The sequence below is a fragment of the Cyprinodon variegatus genome, unplaced genomic scaffold (assembly GCF_000732505.1).
Source record: "Cyprinodon variegatus isolate N-32 unplaced genomic scaffold, C_variegatus-1.0 Scaffold19, whole genome shotgun sequence".
NCBI classification, from domain to species: Eukaryota; Metazoa; Chordata; class Actinopteri; order Cyprinodontiformes; family Cyprinodontidae; genus Cyprinodon; species Cyprinodon variegatus.
In genome coordinates this window covers 1,802,015-1,824,940 of record NW_015150472.1, presented here as the reverse complement: position 1 = coordinate 1,824,940, position 22,926 = coordinate 1,802,015, and the positions used below count along the sequence as shown (strand labels likewise).

Below are 22,926 nucleotides of genomic sequence, written 5' to 3'. Positions count from 1 at the left end.
ATGCAATATCTGTAATAGTTCCAAATGTCCTTTGACTTAAATATGATTTAATTTAATTTCCAAGTAGAAAGTGCTAAATAATCTGAGTAATAGCTGGAGAACACCAGATTGCTTTGTCTTTTGCCCTTACTTCCCTTTTTAGAAGCTGATAAAATAGTTATGAGTAAAACTAAACTAAACTAACATTTTCTATTTCCTTGGACTTTTGAAATGATTTCATAGAGGTTAAAACATATGATTGTTGTGACAAAAGCATTGGTAAAGTTCTCTTGCTGAAAATCGTGACTTTTCATTGAGGAAGTGTTTGTTGCACCAAAGGGGAATACAAAGTCACCAATTTACCTAACATGGCCCCATTGGATTACCCAGGGAAAGCCTACAACACACAAACAGGGGGAAGTGCTACATCCAAATAGGAAATTACTGGGAAGGAAAAGAACCCTAAACTCACACTTATCCAACAGCATTTGGGCCCATATGAATTAGAAATTTTAATTGCACATATTTAGTTATTGTACCCACTGTATGATCAACCGTCCTTGCTTAACTTCTGTGTTATTTGTTGTCCCATTCGAAGGAGTCATTGCAGGTAATTCATAGCATGATTAATACGTGAAACAATGATCACAAGGTGAAAATAATTATTCTCTACTTTGTCTCTGATTTTGTGTCAGCTTTAGGTTTCTTTTGTGAGACTCAGTAAGTTTGTAAAATAGTGCTCAATATCCTATCACGTTATTGTGATTATGTCTGTACGCCAACGCATTCTTTTTGATTGGACAAATCATTCTTAAGTGATTGAAAATTTCTTTGTTTGAGACAAATCTCCCTTATTTCCCAAACATAATATGTTAGAGTAATTGGATTAGTCTAAGAATTGGTAAGTATTCCAAAAGGATGAACAATTTGCTTCTGAGTCGATGTTTTTCACCGAAAGCTAAAGATATATTGACTTTGTTTCTAATCCAGATGTTAATTTCCCTGCCATTCCCTTCCAGTAAACTGTTTTAACCTTGTGATTTTACTTTTTCTATAGTTATTTACATTTTAAATGGATCTCACTGTTTGGAGTGAAATCTAATTCTTAAACCTGTTCAAGCCTATTTAGCTCATAATTACTCTCTATTCCTGTGTGTACAAACAAAATACTATGAAAAGTTTGTGCTATTTTCACACTGCATCAGTCATAAGCTAAAATCCTTCTAGTTTTATTATTGTACAATCATAAAAATTGGTGTACTTTGATTTCATGTGATACACAAATACAAAGTAGAGCAAGATTGAGAAGTTTTTTTTATGTTGTTTGACAAATAAAAAAACCTAATAATGTTTGTATGCAAAGGTGCGTATCTCTTTTGTTTGATCAATCAAGAGAAATAAGGTGCAGCTGATTACTTCTTAAAAATTACCCTATTGGTAAATAGTTGATTTTTGTTTAAATGTTTGTGTTGTTTTAAGGCCTCTGTTGGCTGTTAATTAGATATTGACATATAAGCTGCATCATAAAGAGCAAGGAAGACATTGGAGATTTCAATGTTTAAGTTGCAGCAAAATGTTCGGCAGATTTGAGTTTGAAAACAATATGCTCAGCTTTAAACATCTGAAGGAGCTCTGTGTAATCACTCATCAAAAAATAGAAAGTCCACCTACTGAGAGGCGTAGAGCAGGAAGAGGACAAATGAGCAGCCCATTGTCTGGGATGCTTTTATCAGTTTTGTTTTTTTTAATTCATTCTGTCGAGGCCTGATTATAAAGCAATATCTGACTTTCATTTGCATAGGATATTTTCAGTTAATTTTAGATTCAAGTTATTTATGTGACCGCTGTGAGTTTTTCTTTTATTGGACAAGGAATACCAACAAATTTTACCCTGAGTGTGTATTTGTACTGTACATCCTTCATCTTTTTCCACCAATTTTTTAATTTCACCAGCCATTGTTACTCAGAGTCCAAATTTAATACCATGGCTAAAGAAATAGACATTTTAGATGCGGATTGTTAGTTACTTAGACTTTTATTTTGTCATTTTGTTAAGTAGTATAGTTGTACAATATGCACACAAGTATGTAGTGGATGACAGAGCTTCCATGCATTGTGCAAAAATTGAGATGCAACCTTTTAGGGGTGTAAATAATAATCGTTTTGTATCAATGCATTGACCCAACAGCCGACAATCCAATGCATTGACACGTCCTCAAGAGAATCGATTCATGTTTTTTTTTTTTTCCCGTACGGTCTATTTTTATCCATTTTCTCCTGGTTGTAATTCTGACTTCCATGCTGCGGTGGCGCCAAACCTATTTTGCCCTCCTCGCTTCCTTTAGCCATTACCCTCTTTCCGCTTGCACACACACACAGACTCGCGTAAACAGTATTCGAGACAGACAGAATCGTTGGGTCAGGAAATTGACACTGAATCGAATCGCCATGATGGGTGATTTACACCCCAACAATCCTTAAAGATATTATAGCTGAGCAAACCATTTTCCTATATTTTTTGTGAGAAATTCCTTCTATTCCTTTCTGCCACAACCTCCTTGGATATGGAGGAAGATCTGATTTCCCTTTATCTTTGAAAAAACAATAAAAAGATAGGTGGAACATACGCTACAGATGCAACAGTACTTAAAACTAATCTTGACTAAAAAAAAACTTCCGCTAGTTTCAATAAGCTTGCGCTATTTACACTGAATATAATTTAGGAACTGAAAATCATGTATGATTTTCTTCCCTTTTAACAAAAGTTGATCCAGTTATAGTTGGTGTATGAAACAAAACCCTTATAAATACCAGAGCTAAAAAAGAAAACAAAGAAAAAAACCCAACCAACTATTTGAGCAGTGATTATGACTAAAACTGGATAATAGGTTGAAGGTCATTACCGTTTAGTTTGTTTATATTATTTTATATTCACAGCTTTTATTCAGATTTGTTTTATCTGCTGCAATGATTGCTGTTTCTGTTGATACAAAGTAGAGCTTTTGTTATTGAGGCACCATACGTTCCTGCAAGCTTTAATTGGGGCTTTAGAAAAGAAGCAAGCAACATTTGATTTAATGGCTGCATCCCAAATAAGGTTGCATATCTTGCAGTATGGCTTACTTTTTATATCACTGAATCCCCGGAGGGGAAAACAGAGATGCCATCATTAGTGGGAAGTTGACTATGGTCGTGCTGACTGTTAGGGCTATAGAGATCTATAACTTGGTCAGCTAAGTCTGTGCCCCAGCATCAGCTTTTACTCTCCATTTTCCCGTCTGTCTGGGTTCCTATCTTGACACATGGTCCCGTGCCAGTCTCCTCCCGCTGACTAAATTTGAGGAGCTAATGAGCAAGGAAGCTCAGCAAAGACCTAGAAAAGGGCACCTCTTTCTCTTCTTCACCTCAGCAGAAAAGAGAGGGAAAAGTCGCCTTGGCCAATTTTATTAAATTGGCTGACCTTCATACCAACAATTAACATTTACTGAAAAGAATCCCCTCACATTATCGTCCTCATCTCTATCTTAATCTTCAACAATACCACCAACAACTGCATGCTAATTTCATTGTGCTTGTATAAAAACATTTATCAGATGCCAGCAAATTAATAGCGTAACCGTTGCTTCTTTTCATAGACAATCACATGGTGATGTGCATTATGCAGTGGAAGGGTGGCTAACTGAAGGTCTCCGACATGTTCAGTAATTGGCTCTGGGAACAGTTCAGAGTCATAAAGCAACAATTACCAGCTCTGATTTTGTGACCTAATCTGACTTTTCAGATAACCGATTGGCCTACCTTAGGGTACTCTTTCTGATCACTGGAATAACAACAGGAAAATATAACTTGTTTACATGGTAGCCAATGTGGATAATGTCGGTAGGTTTGCTTTGATTTGTTTCAAAAAGAAAAGTTTAAAGGATTAATCAGTATACACTGATACTGCTGGATAAACTATACTTATAAAAAACATAAAATGAGCAAGAAATTATATTTTTTCTTTAAAAGGAGAAACACTTTATTTTTCATACTGTATTGATAAAGGAAAACTTGCACACAGATCTGCCAATCAGAGTTAATATTTTATTTAATGTGTTCATTTACATCAACCAACCTTTTTAATGCTGAGAGCTACTTTATAGCTACTAAGTCATATCAAGTCAAACATATAGTAAGGGATACAATACTAACCTATGGGCTGACCTATCAGCAGCTAAACTTTATCCAAGATAAATCTATTTTTATTGTTTCTTTGAATTTCTGATTTTGTATTAGATATTGTCATTTTGAAATCTCTATAAATGCTTGAATGCTATATACGGATATTATGATCAAATGCTCTATACATGGTTAAAAAAGGAGAGCAACAGAATAAAAAATTTCAAAACTTTGTCCACTGCTGAGTTGTTTTGTTTTTTAGAAGATGCTGAAGGCCCCCATATGGTCCTTAAGGACCCATTAGTGCCTGCAGGCACTGCGTTGGTTACCCCTGATTTACATACAGCACATTGACTTAGTTCAGGAGTTTACATTCATTTGGATTATTGTACCTGCTGTTTGCTTGTAAAGGCTAGGCAAGTTTATTTATAGAGAACAATTCAGTACAAACTGCTTTACATGAATTGTACAAGCAGAAAAACAAAAGCAGAATAAAAGCAAATAAATATAAATATATGATAAAGGCAGGTAGTAAAAATAAACAAAAAAACAAATATGTAACAGTTGGATTACAACCTTATAATAATACCTAATTTAACTGTCTAACTTCAACAGTTGAATGCAGTTCTAAACAAATGGGTTTTTAACTTTCACTTAAAAGAACTAAGGCGTTCAGCATTTTTACAGTCTTCTGGAAGTTTGTTCTAAATAAGTGTAGCATAGGAACTAAATGCTGCTTCTCCATGTTTAGTTCTAGTTCTGGGTGTACAGAGTAGGCTGGAACTAGACTTAGACTAGACCTAGACAAGCTTTATTGTCATTTATGTCGAAATTAAGGGGAGCCAGTGGAGGGACTTCAGAATCAGGCTGGTGTGCTCTACTGTACTTTCTTAGTTCTGATGAGAATATGGGCAGAAGGATTTTGGATCAGCTTCAGCTATCTGATGGATTGTTTATGCAAACCAATGATTACACTCTTGCAGTTGTCAGTTCTACTGAAGATAAAGAGTCCAAGCAAAAGAGTGAGTTTTGCTTGAATGTCCTTTAATTCTTGAAATGTTCTTCAGGTGATAAAAGGCTGACTTAGTAACTGTGCTCAAAGCTCTATAGCCAAATGTATCCAATCACACTCACTAATGAGCAATCAACATTCATAATGCATATACAGATTAGCAGACAACTTGGGTTTAAATGCCTTGCCCAGGGGCAAGGCATTTAAACGTGATAGGAGGAAGCTGGAATAGAACACACACTTTTCCTATTGCTAACATGGGTCACACACGCCATTTATGTTCGATTTGAGGTCATGGTTGTTTTGAGTTCCAGCAAAAACATTTTATAAAGATTTGGAAGTAGTTTTTGTGTGTTAAAGGTTCTGTCCACTACATCAGGGTTATTTTTTCCCAAATTCTATGTAATGATTTCCAACTTCATATGTTCTTACTTTCTAAAAACTTTATACATTTTCTACCGGAGACTAATGTAAAATTCGTTTTAATTAGGTGAAATAATGAATGAACACATCACTGGCTTTGGTTTGGTTTTTGCTCTTTGTTTTCAGCTAAGCTGTCAAGCATTTTGTTTTTTTTTTACAGACTAAAGCAGAAAATGAGAACTGCATTAACTCTTGTATTTTGTGTGCGCTCTTTCATTTTAGAACCTAATAAAGAACTTGCCTGAGCAGAAAGAACTGAGTGCTCTAGCGGAACTAAAAGGTGAATATGAGGAGCTCGTGGAGTCAGAGCAGTTCGGCATTGTGGTAAGTATAATTAGCTCTTGCAGAGTAGATTTTTACACTGTGTATCTAGTCATACTCCTAGTTTATACTCAAACGCATTCAGACAGGCCCAGTTGAACATTGCATCTTTTTTTTTCTTACATTTGGTTTGGCCAGGGAGTCAGGATCAAATTTTTTTTGCATTTTGCTCTTTTGGAGCTTCAAACACTCCCAAGTAGCAATCAGAGTTGATAGCTCAGCCTTCAAATGACAGAGGCTTTTGTTAAAAGTCCTTTTGACTTGAGAAAAGAGAAGTTCAATCATCTTTGATGAGCATCCAGCATTAAGAAATTGGATGTGGCTCTTTGACATCAGCTGTCAATGTTATCTCATGATAAAATCAGACCCTGAGGCTATGAATCCTGCTTGTTTTAAGGTCTTTGAAAAGCAGGCATCTGTAGCCAACCGGCCTGGTGATGTATCCCAATGCTCCTATCAATTTACAATGAGCGTCCAAAAGTTCGATCGTCTCAGGTTGCATAGTAAATAATGCTCTTAGTAATATATTGTCTACTTGTAATGTGGTCTCAAGAAAGTTACCTTTTTTCTTTACTAGTAAAATCTTTTTTGAACACAAAATGATTAATGTTTTGGCATACTGCCTGCAACACTTTATTAATCTATTGCTAATTAACACTGTTTTGAACTTTTGAATGATGATGATGAGAAGGGTGCAACTAAAAACAAGTGTTTTTCAGACACTTTCTTGTGAACTATATGTAGTGTTATATGGTGCTGGTCAGATATTTTAATACCCTAATGGCAGATCTAGGATTTACTATTTTATGGACACATAAAAAAAATAAATAAAAGATAATTAAATCAAATTCTCAACTTTAATTTGACTTTATCTTCCAATGATACTATTAAAAAGTATAAATATTTTTTTGCATAAAACCGTGTCCCTCTTACCGTCCTTTCGTCTCATCTTTCCTTTGCCCTTTTTTAGTTTGTGTTGTATCTGGTGCTATTTGGGTTTATTTTTTAAAATCTGAAGCCATTGAGAAATATCTACTGTATATTCATTATAATTATTTATATTCAAGACTAGGCTTAAAGATCTGGTAAAGTGTGGCATGTTTCCTGATCATAAATAAAGGCTTAAACATATACATTCACTCTAACTAATTTGTAATCAAGAATCACTATAACAGCTAAAACCAAATCAAAGGCCACATTTTGTAAGAAATAATATAATTCTGGTGTAATTTTGGTTAGATATTTGTACATTTTTATTTGTAAAAATGTTGTAGAAAAAATAGTACTTTCCTAGCAGTAAATTTTCTTTAAACCATAAATCATATATTTTTGGTAGCATGAGGACAGTTTTGAACACTGGGGATTTAGCATTTTGAACCTTGAAAATGGCTGAAATCCTGGTGGTTCTTGGGTTGTTTTTTTGATACTAAGACCACCAAACTCTCACTGAGGAGGACAGTTTGTATGCAATGGTTTAAACTGGTGTAGTAATTTAACCTAGTCATACATCAAAGTTGTTTTTTAAATTGAAGGATAAAGTTGAAAACTGCACGGTTTCTAATTATTCTGCCAAGAGTGCTGAAGGAAATGTAAGCAAATATCAGAGGGCTTTATGAACTGTGTAAAGCATGTATGGTTATGTATTTTAAACTTGCCTGGGTTAAAAAAAGAAACCTAAAGTAATTCAAAATAAATCTAAATCTGTGCACCGAGTTTTGTTTATATGTCAGTTCAGTTGTACAAACATTACATTAAAGAAAAAAGACATGTTAAATCAAATGAAGAAAGAAGCCAAATGAACAACATTCATACCTGTGTAACTGCTACTGTATGTTTACACATTACTGTTGTGTTAATGGTGTCGTCTAATAATATGAATGATGGAAATCTTTAAAGGGAAGCACGTCTTCAAGCTGATCTGACCTTTCCGTATAGTTACAGCTTTAATTACTTTTTAATTAACAGCTCTTGCCACCCATTTACTAAATGACTATCCAGCACTGAAAGGCTCAGATATTACCTTTGAAGTTACCTCCTCAGTAGGATTAGAGAAGTACCTACTGTATGCTTTGACAAAACATATGTTTAGTCCGACCTAAGGGGTGGAGACGAGTTTCTTCCAGCTTCTTGTTCTTGCTTTCTTCTTGTGTTTTTAGAAGACGTAATGAAGAAAGAGGCTGCACTTTACGTTGTGATCTCACCTTTGTTGTAATTGCAACCCCTCAACCATAATACCCCCCCCTTCCACACAGACACACATACACACACACCTACTCTTTCCGCTACTGATGAAGCAGCTCCTCACTGCATTCTTACTTCCCTTGGGAAATAAGAGATGCTCTAGCTTTCCTCTAGCCAAGCTGTCACCAACAAGCTCGCTTTCAAAGTGATTTCCACTTGTTTACAAACCAGTTGTTGTGAGGTGGGGCTGAAGGTGCTAGTCTGTTCATGTGAGCCCTAGAGGGGGCAGGGAACTAGAGGGGAGGTAGATCATAAGTCATTGTATTTAATAGATAAATTATGCTTATATTATCTCATTGCTGCTCTACATTAAATAGTCTAATTTTATAGACAGTAGATAGTAAGAAGGGATATCTACATAAGGAATACTTTGTTCTCGTTAATTTGTAGTCCAGAGATTGTTGATCGCATTAATAAATAGAAAAGTAAACATCAGTTTTTCAGATAGCTATGTCAACTGGGTATCTCAAACCGTCTCAATGGCTTAAAACTTCATCTGTCTTTAACAATCAATCTAAAAAAGTCAGTTTCACACGATTTGTTCATTTTACACCCTGTTTGTAAAAATGATCGCTACTGCAAGTCATTCATCCCTGCTGCAGCCAGACTCTACAATGCAACAATACAACAGCAATAACTTGTGCAATATATAATATGCAATTTACTACTTGATACCCTGTGCAGTAACCTGTTTCTCTATATTTGACACACAGTGCATGACTATATATATAAATATAAATATCCATCTATATAAATACCCATGTAAACAACCAGGGCAGTATCTTGTATAATGATCCTACTATTTAAAAATATTTTTTTTTTAAAAGAAAGAAAAAGGAGAATGGGTATAGTGTTTATATCCATGCTCCTTTTCCTTGCTTTGGCACATTTTTCTTCTTTGACTATTTTAGCTGATGTAACTATGAAATTGCAGTCATTCAAAAATCAATTAATCAGTCAATCAATCTATCAATCAATTTTAATTGGCCAGAATTACATTGGTTTGCACATTTTGCTAGTTGGACATCTCATTTTTGTAGATCCTCCTCATCAAGCTTACCTGCTGCACCGATTTTTTTTAATTGCTTTGCAATTGAGTGCTCCTTATTTGGATTATTTTAAGGTCAGGCCTTTAGTGTTTGGCATTAAGGTCAAATATGTACATTTTCTATGTGACCACTTATTTTGCATCAGAGCTTTGGACCTCTGAAAGACAAACCAAAGATTATTTTATATGCTACTTTGTATTGTTGTACTGTATGTATATTTAGGTTTTTGCATGTACCACAAAAAGTGATGCAATGGGTTTTTGTTTCACCCCACAAAGGAACGATGTGTCATAATCTGTTACGTTTTGTAGACATCCTTGGGTATTTTTTTCTTACAAAGACAAAATTTCCTTCGCTATTTCTGTCTAACTTTACAGATGAGTTCAGTAAAGCTGCTGCGGTCACGTCTCAACGGGATTCTTTTCAAGCTGACGTTCGAGGAGCAGGTGAACAACATTAGGCCAGATATCATGAATGTGACATTCGCCTGTGAAGAAGTGAAGAAGAGCGAAGGCTTCAGCAAACTCCTGGAGTTCGTGTTGCTGGTTGGCAACTACATGAATGCTGGCTCAAGGAACGCGCAGACGTTTGGTTTCAACGTCAGCTTCCTCTGCAAGGTAAGGCACTCACAAAACACAGAAAGGGGTCCGAATTAGTAGCTTTAGTAGTTTGTTAAGCGAGTAGTAATATAAATGGGAAGAATTCAAGAGCTACTTGGGCATAGAACTGGCATGGATTCTTCAGACTGATTTTGTGAGCGCAGGTTGATGGATATCAGAGGTTTAAAAGCCACCCTTACATTTGCACTCACTGACAGCAGTTTTATTTTTTGCTCTTTAAGGGACCTGTGAGTAATGTTCAATTTAAACTGGCTACTCTCTGGGTTTTGTTCGCGAGTGATGGACGGATGGAGCGTGAGATTGATAGACGGATCGGTGCCGTGTTGGCAGTGATGCGGTCGCTGTATCGGACTGTCGTGGTGAAGAGGGAGCTGAGTAGAGGGGCAAAGCTCTCGATTTACCGATCGATCTACCTCCCTGCCCTCACCTATGGTCATGAGATCTGGGTAATGACCGAACAAGGTCGCAAATACAAGCCGCCGAAATAGGTTTCCTTTGCAGGGTGGCTGGGCGCACCCTTCAAGATCGGGTGAGGAGCTCAGTTACCTGGGTGGAGCTCGGAGTAAAGTCGTTGCTCCTCCACGGCGAAATGAGCCAGCTGAGGTGGCTCGGGCATCTGTTCCGGATGCCTCCTGGTCGCCTCCCTCGGGAGGTGTTCCAGGCATGTCCCATTGGGAGGAGGCCTCATGGAAGGCCCAAGACACGCTGGAGGGACTATGTCTCTGAGCTGGCCTGGTGTTGCCTCGGGGTCCCCACAGAGCAGCTGGAGGAAGTGTGCATGGATCAGGAAGTTTGGGCATCTTTGCTTAGACTGCTGTGTTTGCGACCCGGCCCCGGATATATATATATATGGATGGATGGATGGATACTGTTAAACATAGCTTGACCTGTATATGCCTCTTACTTTTAATTATGCTAGATTCTGTCTACAGAATGCATTAGTGTCTGTTTTTTTCCTCAAAACCAACTCAGCTCTTGTTCTCCACCAAGGCTGCCTCATTTCCCCTCTAGCATCTTGGAGTAGATGTGTTTGGTTTCCAAGATTATGGGAGCTGATTAGTTTTACCATTCATTTTGAACTGGATGGCTATTTGGATATGACATAAAGGAAAAACTTCAGCTGCTATACATAAAGAGGGAAAAAAAAAAAGATCACAGAGCAATAGGTGGGTTTTAAAGACTACCTCTCTCCATTTTAGCTCTAAAGCCTTTGTGTATGATGTAGGATAGGGTTTTCTGTGATGAAGAAAGTGTAGTGTTCTTGCGAGGTGAGTGAATCAGTGTTTAGTTTAGAACTGGTAAACGCCTCAGGGGGCTGATTGGGCCATTATTGATGGACAAGAATGAAAAAGTATGCTTTCTCACTTTAGTCAATCAAGTAAATGCCCCCCCTGGGTGTCGGATCTAGGGTACCTAATGCACTCATCAGCGTGGAGCTTGATGATGGGAATATGCAGAGGGAAAGGGCCCCTTCTGATCCACCTTCTGCTTCACTGTTTAGCCCCATGCTTTAATTCTCGTTTTGTGTGGAATGGAAAGTTTCCTGAAAGCCAGCCTGTTCTCATAAGCTCTCTGGGCTCATGGGCATGGAAGAATGCCCACGGAATCATGTCTGGAATGAAGCTCTTCCAGTCGCTAAAAAACACTTGCACTAAAGCGAAAATCCTCTATGTGAGACATTCTGACTGTTGAAAATGCCTCAGTAGTGCTAGGATACGGATAGAGCAGCGTCTAATTGAACAAAGAGGTATACAGACATTTAACCTAGTTATTATAAAATCATTTATGCACAGGTATGTCCCAAAACCAGAGATTAAACATAATCATTTTTGGTAAGATATTCATTTCAGTTAGGAAATTGATCTTAATTTGATATCCCACTGAATATATTTGTGTAAAAATACCATTGAATGAAAATTAGGAACTGTATCAAAGATCTTAGGAAGTCAACGGCCATGTCCATTTTTTTTTGTTAATTAGAACTCCTTTATCACCTCTGTTAAATTATTGATACTACATTTAGAAAAAATTATGTTCAGTTTCAGTTCAGCAAAAGTGATGTATTAAGTATTTACGTGGGTAACATGCAGGCAACTGTACATACTTATGTTAGGTTTACAGTTAATAACTGCTATAATTACTGGTCTTGCTGTACACTTTATAATTAAAGAACATGTATGTGTTCTCACATGATGTAACATATGCTCTAGAACTGATGAGGCAATATTTGTAATTTTATGCAAACACTGCACTTATATAGATTTTACTTTTTTCAGTCTAATGTATGACTAAATAAGAAGCAATTAAAATATTTTATCTGCTTTGGGATCAAGAGTTAAATTGAATCCTGCTAATAGGAGGATTTTCCATTCTTATCATATCTTTGTCTTTAATTAATTGTGGCTTTATCTGTTTTTCTTTATATTTCTTAGAGATAAATATGTTAATGACAAGATTGTTTTCTTGTAATATAGCTTAGCTTTCTAGCTGATCTTACAAGTAGATGTGTTGCATTTACAAGTGAGGAATATGGAATAATTTTACCTCAGGGCTGTTTATACTGAGAAGAATTGTATTATATCCCTGTTACAATTTGTTGCTAAAAAGAAAAAACAAAACAAAAAAAAAACACCACCGTTGGGTATTGTTTTTTTTCTGTTGAGTCCATTAAAAATATTTATTAGAAATTGGATTTTTTTATGCAATCTCTCTACTCTCCCATTAAAATATGATGAGATTTGACAAGCTATAGCCCTCGTTTTCTATTGATCTTCTGGAAGAATGAAAAAAAAATGTATTTCAAAGATAAATTGTAAGTTACTGGGGATGAGGTTAGTAAATGATGCTTGCTGGTGGTTAGGATCTCTGACTTAATAATATAATTTAAAAAAAAGCACAAGAAAGGGTCTTAAATGGAAACATGTTGCAACTGCAGCATTGTAGCTATACAACATTTGCTTACAACACATAACCTTTGGCTAGATCCTCACCTTAGAAAAAGCCATGGCATTTAACATGCAAAACTATTCATGCCACTAAAACTTTTCATATTTGCTTTGTCATTACAACTGCTGACTCTATTGTATGCTATTTGAATTTGATATTATATATCAATGTGGCTTACATTGTAAAAAATAATCTAGAAATAAGTGAAACATTTCTTAAATTTAGTGTATTTACCTTTAATTTGAGCATGTAAATAAGATGATTTGCCAATGGAATGAGTACTTTTACTCTTGAAATAAGATAATCAGAAAAATTTAATTATCTTCTTCCATTGGGATAGTGTCTCACTTACCTCCTCATTTCAAGAAAAAATGCACTTATTATAACGAAAAAAATGACTTATTGACATTTCATTGTTTGCAGTGCTGAGGCAGACGCTTATGCTACGTTCACACCGGACGCAGCAGGTGCAGCAGGCGCAGCAGAAGCAGCGAGTTTACATGCAAAGTCAATGGTTGACATGCGTCAAGGCGCAGCAAAAGGTCCCGCAGCGCGTTTTGAGCAGCAGGCGCAGCGCCTCTTAGCAACTGAAGTAGCGCATCGGGAGCGTTTAAGCATCTGACACGTGTGACGCGCCGCAAACGCGCTGATGCTCGAGATGAAAAAATGTAACTTTTGCTGCTCGACGCTCAACCAATAAGAGAAGCTGATCTGGGAGCTGGCAGGGAGACACATCGCTGATGATGCAGAGCGCTGTGATCACTCATCTGAAACAGTTTATTAATGCCTAAAATAACTTAAAATGCTGAAACCTGCCGGCAGAATATGTTCGCTTTTATTATCCTGGTGCCTGCAGTTTGGATTACGTACATAAAAACCACCTTCCAGCTGCCACTGCGAACCGCGAGGAGGCGACCCGGCCAGAGGCTGCTGTTGAACGGGATTCCTACTGACAGCGCACAGCCGGTATATGGGGGTCTGAGCGGCTCCGACAGAAATAATATTAGAAGGCAGGATTGTAATCTGGATGAACTGACTGCACTGATTAAGTTTTCAGGTGGATTTTCTCACTTAAAAACATATTAAAACTACTTTATTCCCACTAATCACAGCAAATATAGCTGCAAGGCAAAGAAAGGATAGAGTAGCTCCGCCCAACGTGCGTCAGACACACTTTTGCACCGCACAGCCAGAGCAGCAAAGCTGCTTCAGCCGCGCACGAATTAAACAGGTACAAGCAGCAAAAAGCAAGCAACAGAAGCGATTTTGCTGCTCCTGCTGCGTCCGGTGTGAACGCAGCATAAGTTTACAACATTAATTGCAACTAAAAATCATTCAATTTAGTATTTATCTGTACTAATATCAATTCTCTCTCACGCTCCTAAATAAAATCCATTGCAACCAGTTGCATTCAGTGCATATGTATACAAGCTGAGTTAGGAGCCTTCAATTAGTATGAAGACACCATGGTTTGTTTGATGTGCATGTACATACTCCTAAAGTGTCCTCATAAAGTATTCATACTGCTCTGACTTTTTATAATTCTGTCACATTCTTAGTTGTGTGGCCTGAGGAAAATGGGCTTCATGCAGTAATATTGTTAATTTCATAATAATTAAACAATTTGTGATAAACGATTAAAACAAGTATTTCTGTGTTTTTACTTGTTTTTTTAGTTACCATGTCGCCAATAATGAGAAGTCTATTCCAGTTCCTGTAAGAAAAAAATGAAAGCATATTATTTGTATGTGTCGTCCAATGTGTCAGCAAAAAGCTTAGTTTTTTTAGCTTAATTTTCAAATACCTAAACGCCTTATCATCTATTTACTTTTCAATGTATTTATTTTTTTGCTCTGTTAATCAACAAGTTTTACTAAATATATCATTGAAATATAGAGTATGTTTGCACCATATTTATATAATGTAGCTTTGATTCCTTTTCAGAAAGTTGTTGCAGATAAGCTTATTTATTGTTCTGATGTTGCTATTCCGATTATTAGTGATATTCTTTCATTTATTCATTCAATACAGTAATAGGTTTAAGGGTATTTTATAGAATGTTACATAGATGACCTGTACAAAGTAATACATAAATCATAGAGTTAGAGGGGAACGTCCATAGTTTAAGTATTTGCAGAACGTTGGGAAAAGATGCTTTGGGTAGATAAAAAAATATATTCTTTTTACCCCACATATGAACACATTGTGAGGTGGAGACTGCACTTTTTTATTACACACTTAAACCATTATGAGCATGGTTTTAGGAAATATTATCACATAAGGCTAATTTCCTGGTTAGAGCTTCACTTTATTTGATTTTACATTAAGCAGAGATCAAACTAAAACTAGGGTGGCAGGAAAGCTCCCTGAAGGACAACAATCCTAAACATAAACACGGAGTTACAGTGAATTGGATTACATTGAATCATATTCAGGTATTAGTGTCCTAGTCAAGAACCAAACCCGTATGGACATTTATTTCAGGGTAGTTTAGGTTTGGAACAAACACAAGAATTTCTAGCTGTTTACTGATTCCTTCTCTTTTAGAGGCCTTTAAAACCTACATAATATACATCAAACTTGATATTGCTCCCACTAAAAAATGGAATTTAATGTTATGAATTTAATAATGATCTAAACTATAAAATCATCTTAATTTTCTTTCAACATACGAATTCCCCATCCTTTACTTGATTTTGAAGCATCAAACCCTCATTTATATTTGTATAAGATTAATTTATACGTTTTTAATGTAGCATAGATGCCAGGAAAAATAAGAGAGATCAATTGTTCTGAGTAATGACTCTATTTCTCGGGTCTCACCTAGTAATTCTAATTCAGCCATATTACCTGAAACGACTGGGTTTCTAGGTACACCCAGTGCTCTTAATGAAACCCCAGCATCCCCATTCTCCTGCTCTGCATGAGTGCAGATATTCACATTTAGTCAGTGAAGCTTGGGGCAATATGCTAGAACCTGTTGATCCCCTCCACTGCTGTCTCACTAAGCATTCTGTTTGTGGATGTTTATAAATCAAATTGTTTCTGATAGTTATGAGATGAAATCAGTGTGGGAGATATGCATTGTTCTCCACAGAAATGAGAGTTGTTGGAAGATGAACTTATTTTCATGAAATATAACTCATAATGTCTCTTAATATGTGATGGCAGTTAGGACAAATTGTCAGATCTTTTTACTATTACAATATACTGTAGCCGGTAATTGTTTCAGTATTACCTAAATGTGTTCCAATTAGCGAATCTGCGCGTGTATCTGCATGCTTATACGTGGGCATTTTCAACTGCCTCTTGTTTACTGCTCAGATATTATCAGCCCAAGCCCACAGAGCAGTGTTGTGCTAATTAGCTTTCCCAGCATGCCATTCGAACTGCATTGCAGTCACGGTGGGGAGTGAATTTGAAACAAGTTTTCTGCATGTGAAGAATCACACTCACAGGTATGGCGCTGATACAGTGGTGGACTTTTTAGCTTCTCAGGGGTGTGAGATGTTAGAAAGTAGTGCAGAGTGTTTTCTTTTGTGATATTTTTATTTATTTTTTATTGTAAACCTCAGAAATTACACAAATAATCGTTGTGATTGCTCGGGTAGTGGCCTTTTTAAGAAAAGCAAAATCCCACTTCTGGTATTAGTCCCTTATAACCTCCTTACTATATTAATTAGCATTTGTACAGTTGTCGTGAAATGTGTCACATTGTAATATTGGCTTTGTTGTGGACATTTTACTGAAATGGATAACTAACCTTTTTCAGAATCAAATTGTTTTTTGTTTTTTTTAAACCCCAAAGATACAGGAAACTTATTTAGCTAATTGATCTTTGAAAAAAATGTGCTTATTATTTGCTTTTATTTCAGATTATCACAAATTTGTCACAAAATAGTAGCTAAAATCATTGCTTAACAGTTTAATGTTCCAATTAGGCTTCTAACCATAGCATATATTTTTTTTTAGATCGTTAAGAGAATCCTGGCAATAAAAAAATAATTAACAAAATTATGATAAATTTTAGTTTGTCTCCATCTTTGTACCTTTGTTGACACTAGACACTGTGTGACAGTTTAAAAAGTCATTTTAATAGTGTGTATTGAAATGAAATGTTTACTTTTACTACTTAAGAAGTGCTTAGATCATAACTTTTGAACCTATTGACAGACAGAGAGATGGATGGGTGCAAAGAACATCCATATACATGATGTATTTTAACTCTATAAGTGCATTATGGCTCTGCAACCCAGAACTCACTGTTCATCAAACTTTTATTTTACCCTAGCTATTTCACACTTGGTTACCAAAACCTGATTTACGTGAGGTGTTTCCAAAAAAAAAAAAAACTCAGCAGGAAACTTTGTCTACTAAAACAAAATACCTTCTTTTGTTCACATGGTGACTCTGGGTCAGAGAGTTGATTTTAAACATGTTATTTTAACAGTATTACCTTTAATCTTTTATATTTCCATTGTCTTTATGTTGAACTTTATGGATTTTATCTGTGATAAGTTATATTTTAGTAAATTTACCTTACTTTCTACACCAGCCCAGTCAGACTTACTGTTTTCTTAGGTCTGCAGTAGGACGAGTAAAGAAGTAAAGAAGGGCGAAAACTCTAGTTAGGGTTTTAACAAGCTCCTCCAAAGGCAACTTAAAAGGAGAACTGTCCTTTTAAATCTGTTTTTTGGATACTCATTTTCTCTTATGTGTTTAGTGTGAAGCATTTCATTTTTATGACCTACATAAATGTAGTTTACCTAGACAGGGATTACTATTTTACAGCAGTCACTCTGAAAGGGAGAGCTATTCTTACATCAGTGTCAGAGAAAGTTTATAACATTAACATTTTTCAAATAAAACTGGCACAAAATGTGTCCCAAAGAGGAAATAAGCACACACAGTCAACTGGTGATAATTCCTTTTTTATTTGTCCATCTGAGCATTAATGCTGTGAAGTCTGAAATATTTAAAGTCTTCAAATATTCCTTTGCAGGATTTTCTCACTCTGTCTCCACTGGATGCTAACAGTTGAAGTTAACAGAATGAATGAGCTTTAGTGGAGTTTATTCGGGCAGGACTCAATTATAATCCTGAGGACGTTTCACCAATCTGAAATCCTTAAGCCTAACTTAAAAAATGTATTAAATCAGTTTTTGTGTTTATGGTGTAGATACATTTCAACTTATTCATTGCTAATAATGTTTTCAGGAAAAAAATAATATTAAGGGCAATATTAAGCTTTAAATTATTAAAATGTTTAAACACAAAAACTGTCAATAAATCTATGTTTTCTTCTCTTTTTTCAGCTAAGAGACACTAAATCCATCAGCCACAACACAACACTTCTCCATTTTCTGGCTGAGAAGTGCGAAGAGAATCACCCGGAGATTTTGGGGTTTCCTGATGAACTGGAGCACGTGGAAAGTGCAAGCAAAGGTATGGTTTTCTTTTTATCTGAGCTTTGTTGAGGTTCAAAAAGTAATGCAAGTATTTATGGGCTAGTAAAGTATTTGTTTCTGTGCAGAAACAGAACCATGCTGGTATGAGTTCATTATTTGATATGTTACAGTTTTTGCACATTGAAACCCAATGCTTTCACATTTTCTTCCACGACCTCTACATTTGTGACAGAAATAGAACTGTTTAGTCCGACCATGCTGTCATTCTCCCTGTCAATAATCTAATTCCACTTTAATTCCATTCTCCCGCATTCACTGGAATCCCCTTAGGCTTATTTACTTTGTTAGTCTCTTAATTGGTCATTTAATCTAATTCAGCTAATTATGCACTTGACTGAGGCTGCTAGCCATTGTATTAGTGAACTGAAATAGTCTTCAAGTATTTTGCGTGGAAAGACATCTGTCTACACACATTCAGAGTCATAGAAGCTTCTAACAAAATTAATTATCCAATAAGAATCCAGTTAATTATGTGAAGATAGAAAATAAATACCTCAAATCAGCCACTATTATTCTAAAACGAGTTATGTATTATGCTCAAAACAGACATTTAAAGTGTTCATACCACTAAACCTTTTACTTATTTTTGTGTCGGACATCTCCTTAATCGAATGCATTTTTTGGGTGGATTTTATGTGATACCAACACAGAAATTGTTCCGCCCTATTAGGTTGGGTTGTAGTTCCTAGTTGCACCTATTTAAGGGACGGACTGATTTGAGATGAAACCGTACAAAAGTCAAGTTTAATACAGAGCATGACCAAATCTTTGTCTGTAAGTAATTGCCCATCATTATAGTTAACGTTTGAGAAACACCTTTGTCCATTAGTGCAGTTTGTTCCGTCTTTTTCTATGTTAAGTCGTAGTTCGTAGTCGGACCGATCTGAACAGAAAGCACATTAAAGTCCGTTTCATACAGAACATGGACGGATCTTTGTCTTCTTACAGATTCGATAGATAGAAAGAAAGAAAACTGTGGAAGAAAAGAGAGCAAAAAAATACTTGAATCCTCAGCATAACTTCTGGAATCTTTAGTGTTGTTAACTATCTGTCTAGCTGTACAAAGATTCGTATTTCGAGGACAGAATAGAAGTCAATAATTGGAAAGCAGAAAGAAGACTGTGCATGGTTTTAAAAGTTATAGAGATTAAACTTTAATGGCAAATTACCATTGATGCTATATTGTTAAAAATTAATCATAAAAACCCAGATTGGTATTTTCCAGACTAAATGTTGACAAGCAAGGCCCTGTAGACTTTTGGGGGAATGTCCTATGATCAGATGAGACAAAAATGAAAAGCTTTTACAGTGCCTCATAAGCTCTACTGTATCTTCATAAGTGAAAAAAGGAAGCATATCAAGAAAGGAACACTCTCCCTACTGAAAAAACATGGAGGAGGCTCTGTTATGTTCTAAAGCTGCTTTGCTCCATCTGGCACAGGGGATTTTAAATATCTGCTGGATCCAGTCAAATCTCAAGACTATCAAGGGATTCTAGAGAGAAATGTGCTGCCCAGTGTCAGAAAGATTGGTCCCAGGTTATGGATCTGCAACAGGACAATAACCTGTTGCAGGTCCTTATCTGGTTTGTTTCTTCCTTTTGCAAAGAACAAAATAACTACTGGTGCTCTGGAGTTGCAGGTCAATGTTTGAGCCACTGAGGTTCCAAATCAACATGCCTGGAGCTGAAAGGGCAACACTTATATTTTTATTTTATTTTTTAAAGTAAAGCAGTAAAAATAAAAACAAATACATAAGAATTCATTAAAAACCGATTTAGCATCTTGTCTTCAGTCCCGTGACCAAGACCAGTTCTGCAGGGACCCCGTCCCCTTTTGGCCCTTGTCTAGACCTATTCATGATTAAGATAGCTTCACTCTAAAACCCCAAAATAACATCAAAGTTTCCTAATTGGGAATAGCGAAAAGGTTCCTTTGAGACCGTTGATGAACAAACAAGATCATGAACAGAGCAAATGGTCAGGTGTAACAATTGGAAAAGGTTTGAAGTGAAGCAAGTTTACCATATAAAAATAAAATCCTACAGATCTGTGTTAAGTGCACCCTTAAAAAAAGAAGCAGACATATGCGTACCAATGCAAACCTGTCCATCTTTGGCTTTACATTTAAAAGCCAGGAAATAAGGAAAAAGGCAGTTATACAGTAATGCCAATGGTAGCTGTGGAACTGTGAAGGAGCAGGAAAGATCCATAGCTCAGATGGAATCACCTGTGGTCAAAAATCCCTGGTAGACATAAAAATGCTGCATCATCTATTATCATATATCAAGGTGGTAGAATCATCATGATTTAAGGAAGATTTGGCTGCAGAAGAATTAAGACTGGAATGCAGGTTGAGTTACACCCTCACTGGAATGATACAGATCAATCCATATTCATATGGTGATGTGACCCAGTTAAAGTCCAAATCGAAATCAGATTGAGAATCTTTTGTAAGATTTCATAACTAATCTCTTCATTCAAACTTACTTAGCTGACTTAAATGGTTTTTCTAAGAAAAATTGAAATAGATTTTAGAAGCAGTCAGCCTGGCTTTTAAAGAAAAACGTGTCTCTAGAAATAATGGACAGAGAGGGGCTTTAATACAAATACAAGGCACACTTTTCAGATTTTTATTTCTTAAGCAGTTTAAATAAAAATGTATTCCACTATGATGTGGAAGTCTTTTTTTCTCTCCCACTTCACAATATTCAGTAGTTTGAGTTGCTTTCACCAAAAAATCAGTTACATCAAAGACAGGAGATGCTCATACAGGAGTTCGATGTGACCTCGACTAGACCAGTTTTATTAAGCTCACTTAGCTATTACACACGAGCACTATTTGATTTATTTTCCCACATTTACAGCTTTGATAAATGTGAGAGCGGAGTCATTTAAAAATCAATTTTTATGGCTTTTAAATCAGATCCCAGCAGTGATCAGAAGGCATGGCTTGCCTTATTGGTGATTTTTTAACATCATTTAATTATTTACCCTAATCTCCAGATCCAGTGCAAGATTCAGGATCCATTTTAGGTGAATTAAGTTTACCAGAACCAATAAAACCTTTGTACCTTTTGAACATCAGGTAAAATCCTGAGTATTCTCTAATTGAATTTAATTAACTACGTATTTCTGGTGAACTTGATCAGCTTTTTCAGTCAGTTATCTCTCAGGTAAACATCAATTTAAAATTCTGTTTATTCATTAATATGTCCTGCTTTTATTTGAAACACAGCTGCTGTTTATTTAGACAACTGGTGGGTGATAAAAAAGACTGATTAAAGGAAAATAGCATCATAATTATGATTGTTCTTTTTACCCTTAACAATATGAATATTAAAAAGCAATAAAACATGCACTTTGCACATGTAATATGGGGCAAGCACACAAGCAGAGGATGATTAAACAATAAAAATGATATTGTACCTTGAACAAACCTTCATTAGTCAAGCATTATTTTTTTGTTTTGTTTGTTTTGTTTTTGTGCCTGTTGAATCTGAAAGGGTGGTGTGGGACAACGGGAGGTAGGGTTTGCAGTTGGTCAAATTTAATGAAAACAATCTATACTAAATAATATTAAACATAAGACCAGGATGATTTGGAAAATCAGCCTTTTGTTTACCTCCATTGGTTTCTGCAGTTGCTTCTTCTTTACAGATAAAAAATAAATAAATAAATTGTCTTTTGGCAACTTATTGTGTACTTAGCCCATCTAAAATCAGTTCTCCAAGAGCCGTCTGAGCTGAGGAACATCCTTGTCCACTTGCAAGTAGGAGGTTAACAATTAATCGAGACCTGAATTTTGAGACGTTCCCTTTGGCAACTTTGCTCCTTTTTGGATTCTGCTCCTCTCAGAGCCTGCATGTATCAAGGTCAGCTTTTATTAAAATTCACTGAGTCGTGTGGGGATTTAACATATATTTAGAACTATGTTCATGTTCCTGGATAGACTTAGATGATGGTCATAAGTTCAGTTGCTTTAAGTCACTCATATAAATAAAATAAATATGTTTGTCAGATAGAACAGTTAGTTGTTCATTTAAAATGAGAAGCATTCATATATTGATTAAAAAGAATAAAACAAAATACACTTAGGGTTTTTTCCTCAATGAGATCAAAAAGGGATTGGTACAAGAAAATGCTTGCCTTGCTCGGAAAGTATTTATTTATGTGTACATATCTATAGATTGATATGTATGAGTGTGTACTGGACTGCATGTATGCTGCTTCCTTGTTAATTATTCTAATTTATATCCATTCTCATTAATACCTGCATGAATACTGTATTATGTAGCATGGAGGCAATCAGCTGTTGGCATTCCTGAAGTGTAAAGGAAGCTCAGATGGATAAAATACTTAATATTTCAATTTACCTATGGAAACGTTGATATACAAATTAAGTGCAAAATTAACTTCCATATGAAATAAACTTAGAGGCCACTGAGAAATAGTTCAGTTTTCTCTTTATATGAGGTGAAATGCCTTTGGTTTTAGAGCTGGTTGAGGAATTGCATTAAACTAACAAGGCAAACTCTGCTGTATGGAGATACCTCTTTCTTAATCATCATAGCTGTAGTAAATGCCTTTGGATTCTGCACCAAACTTTTGACAGGGCTTAGCTTTGCAACCGTTTATTAGTTAACTTTTTATTTACCTGACTTTCTCCGTCCAGTAATGTACTTGAACTACCTCATTGTCTCACTAAATC

The 22,926-nt window shown here is 35.9% G+C and overlaps 1 protein-coding gene across 5 annotated transcripts in view; it reads left to right on the top strand.

Annotated features, from left to right (window-relative positions):
- The window catches only part of diaph2 (diaphanous related formin 2), a 497,594-nt gene that overhangs the window by 281,834 nt on the left and 192,834 nt on the right, over nt 1–22,926 (top strand). For all 5 annotated transcript variants that reach the window (XM_015388892.1, XM_015388885.1, XM_015388900.1 and 2 more), the window contains 3 exons: nt 5,795–5,896; nt 9,561–9,800; nt 18,065–18,194. In XM_015388892.1, the coding sequence (XP_015244378.1) occupies nt 5,795–5,896; nt 9,561–9,800; nt 18,065–18,194 (472 nt within the window). The remainder of the gene's footprint in view (nt 1–5,794; nt 5,897–9,560; nt 9,801–18,064; nt 18,195–22,926) is intronic.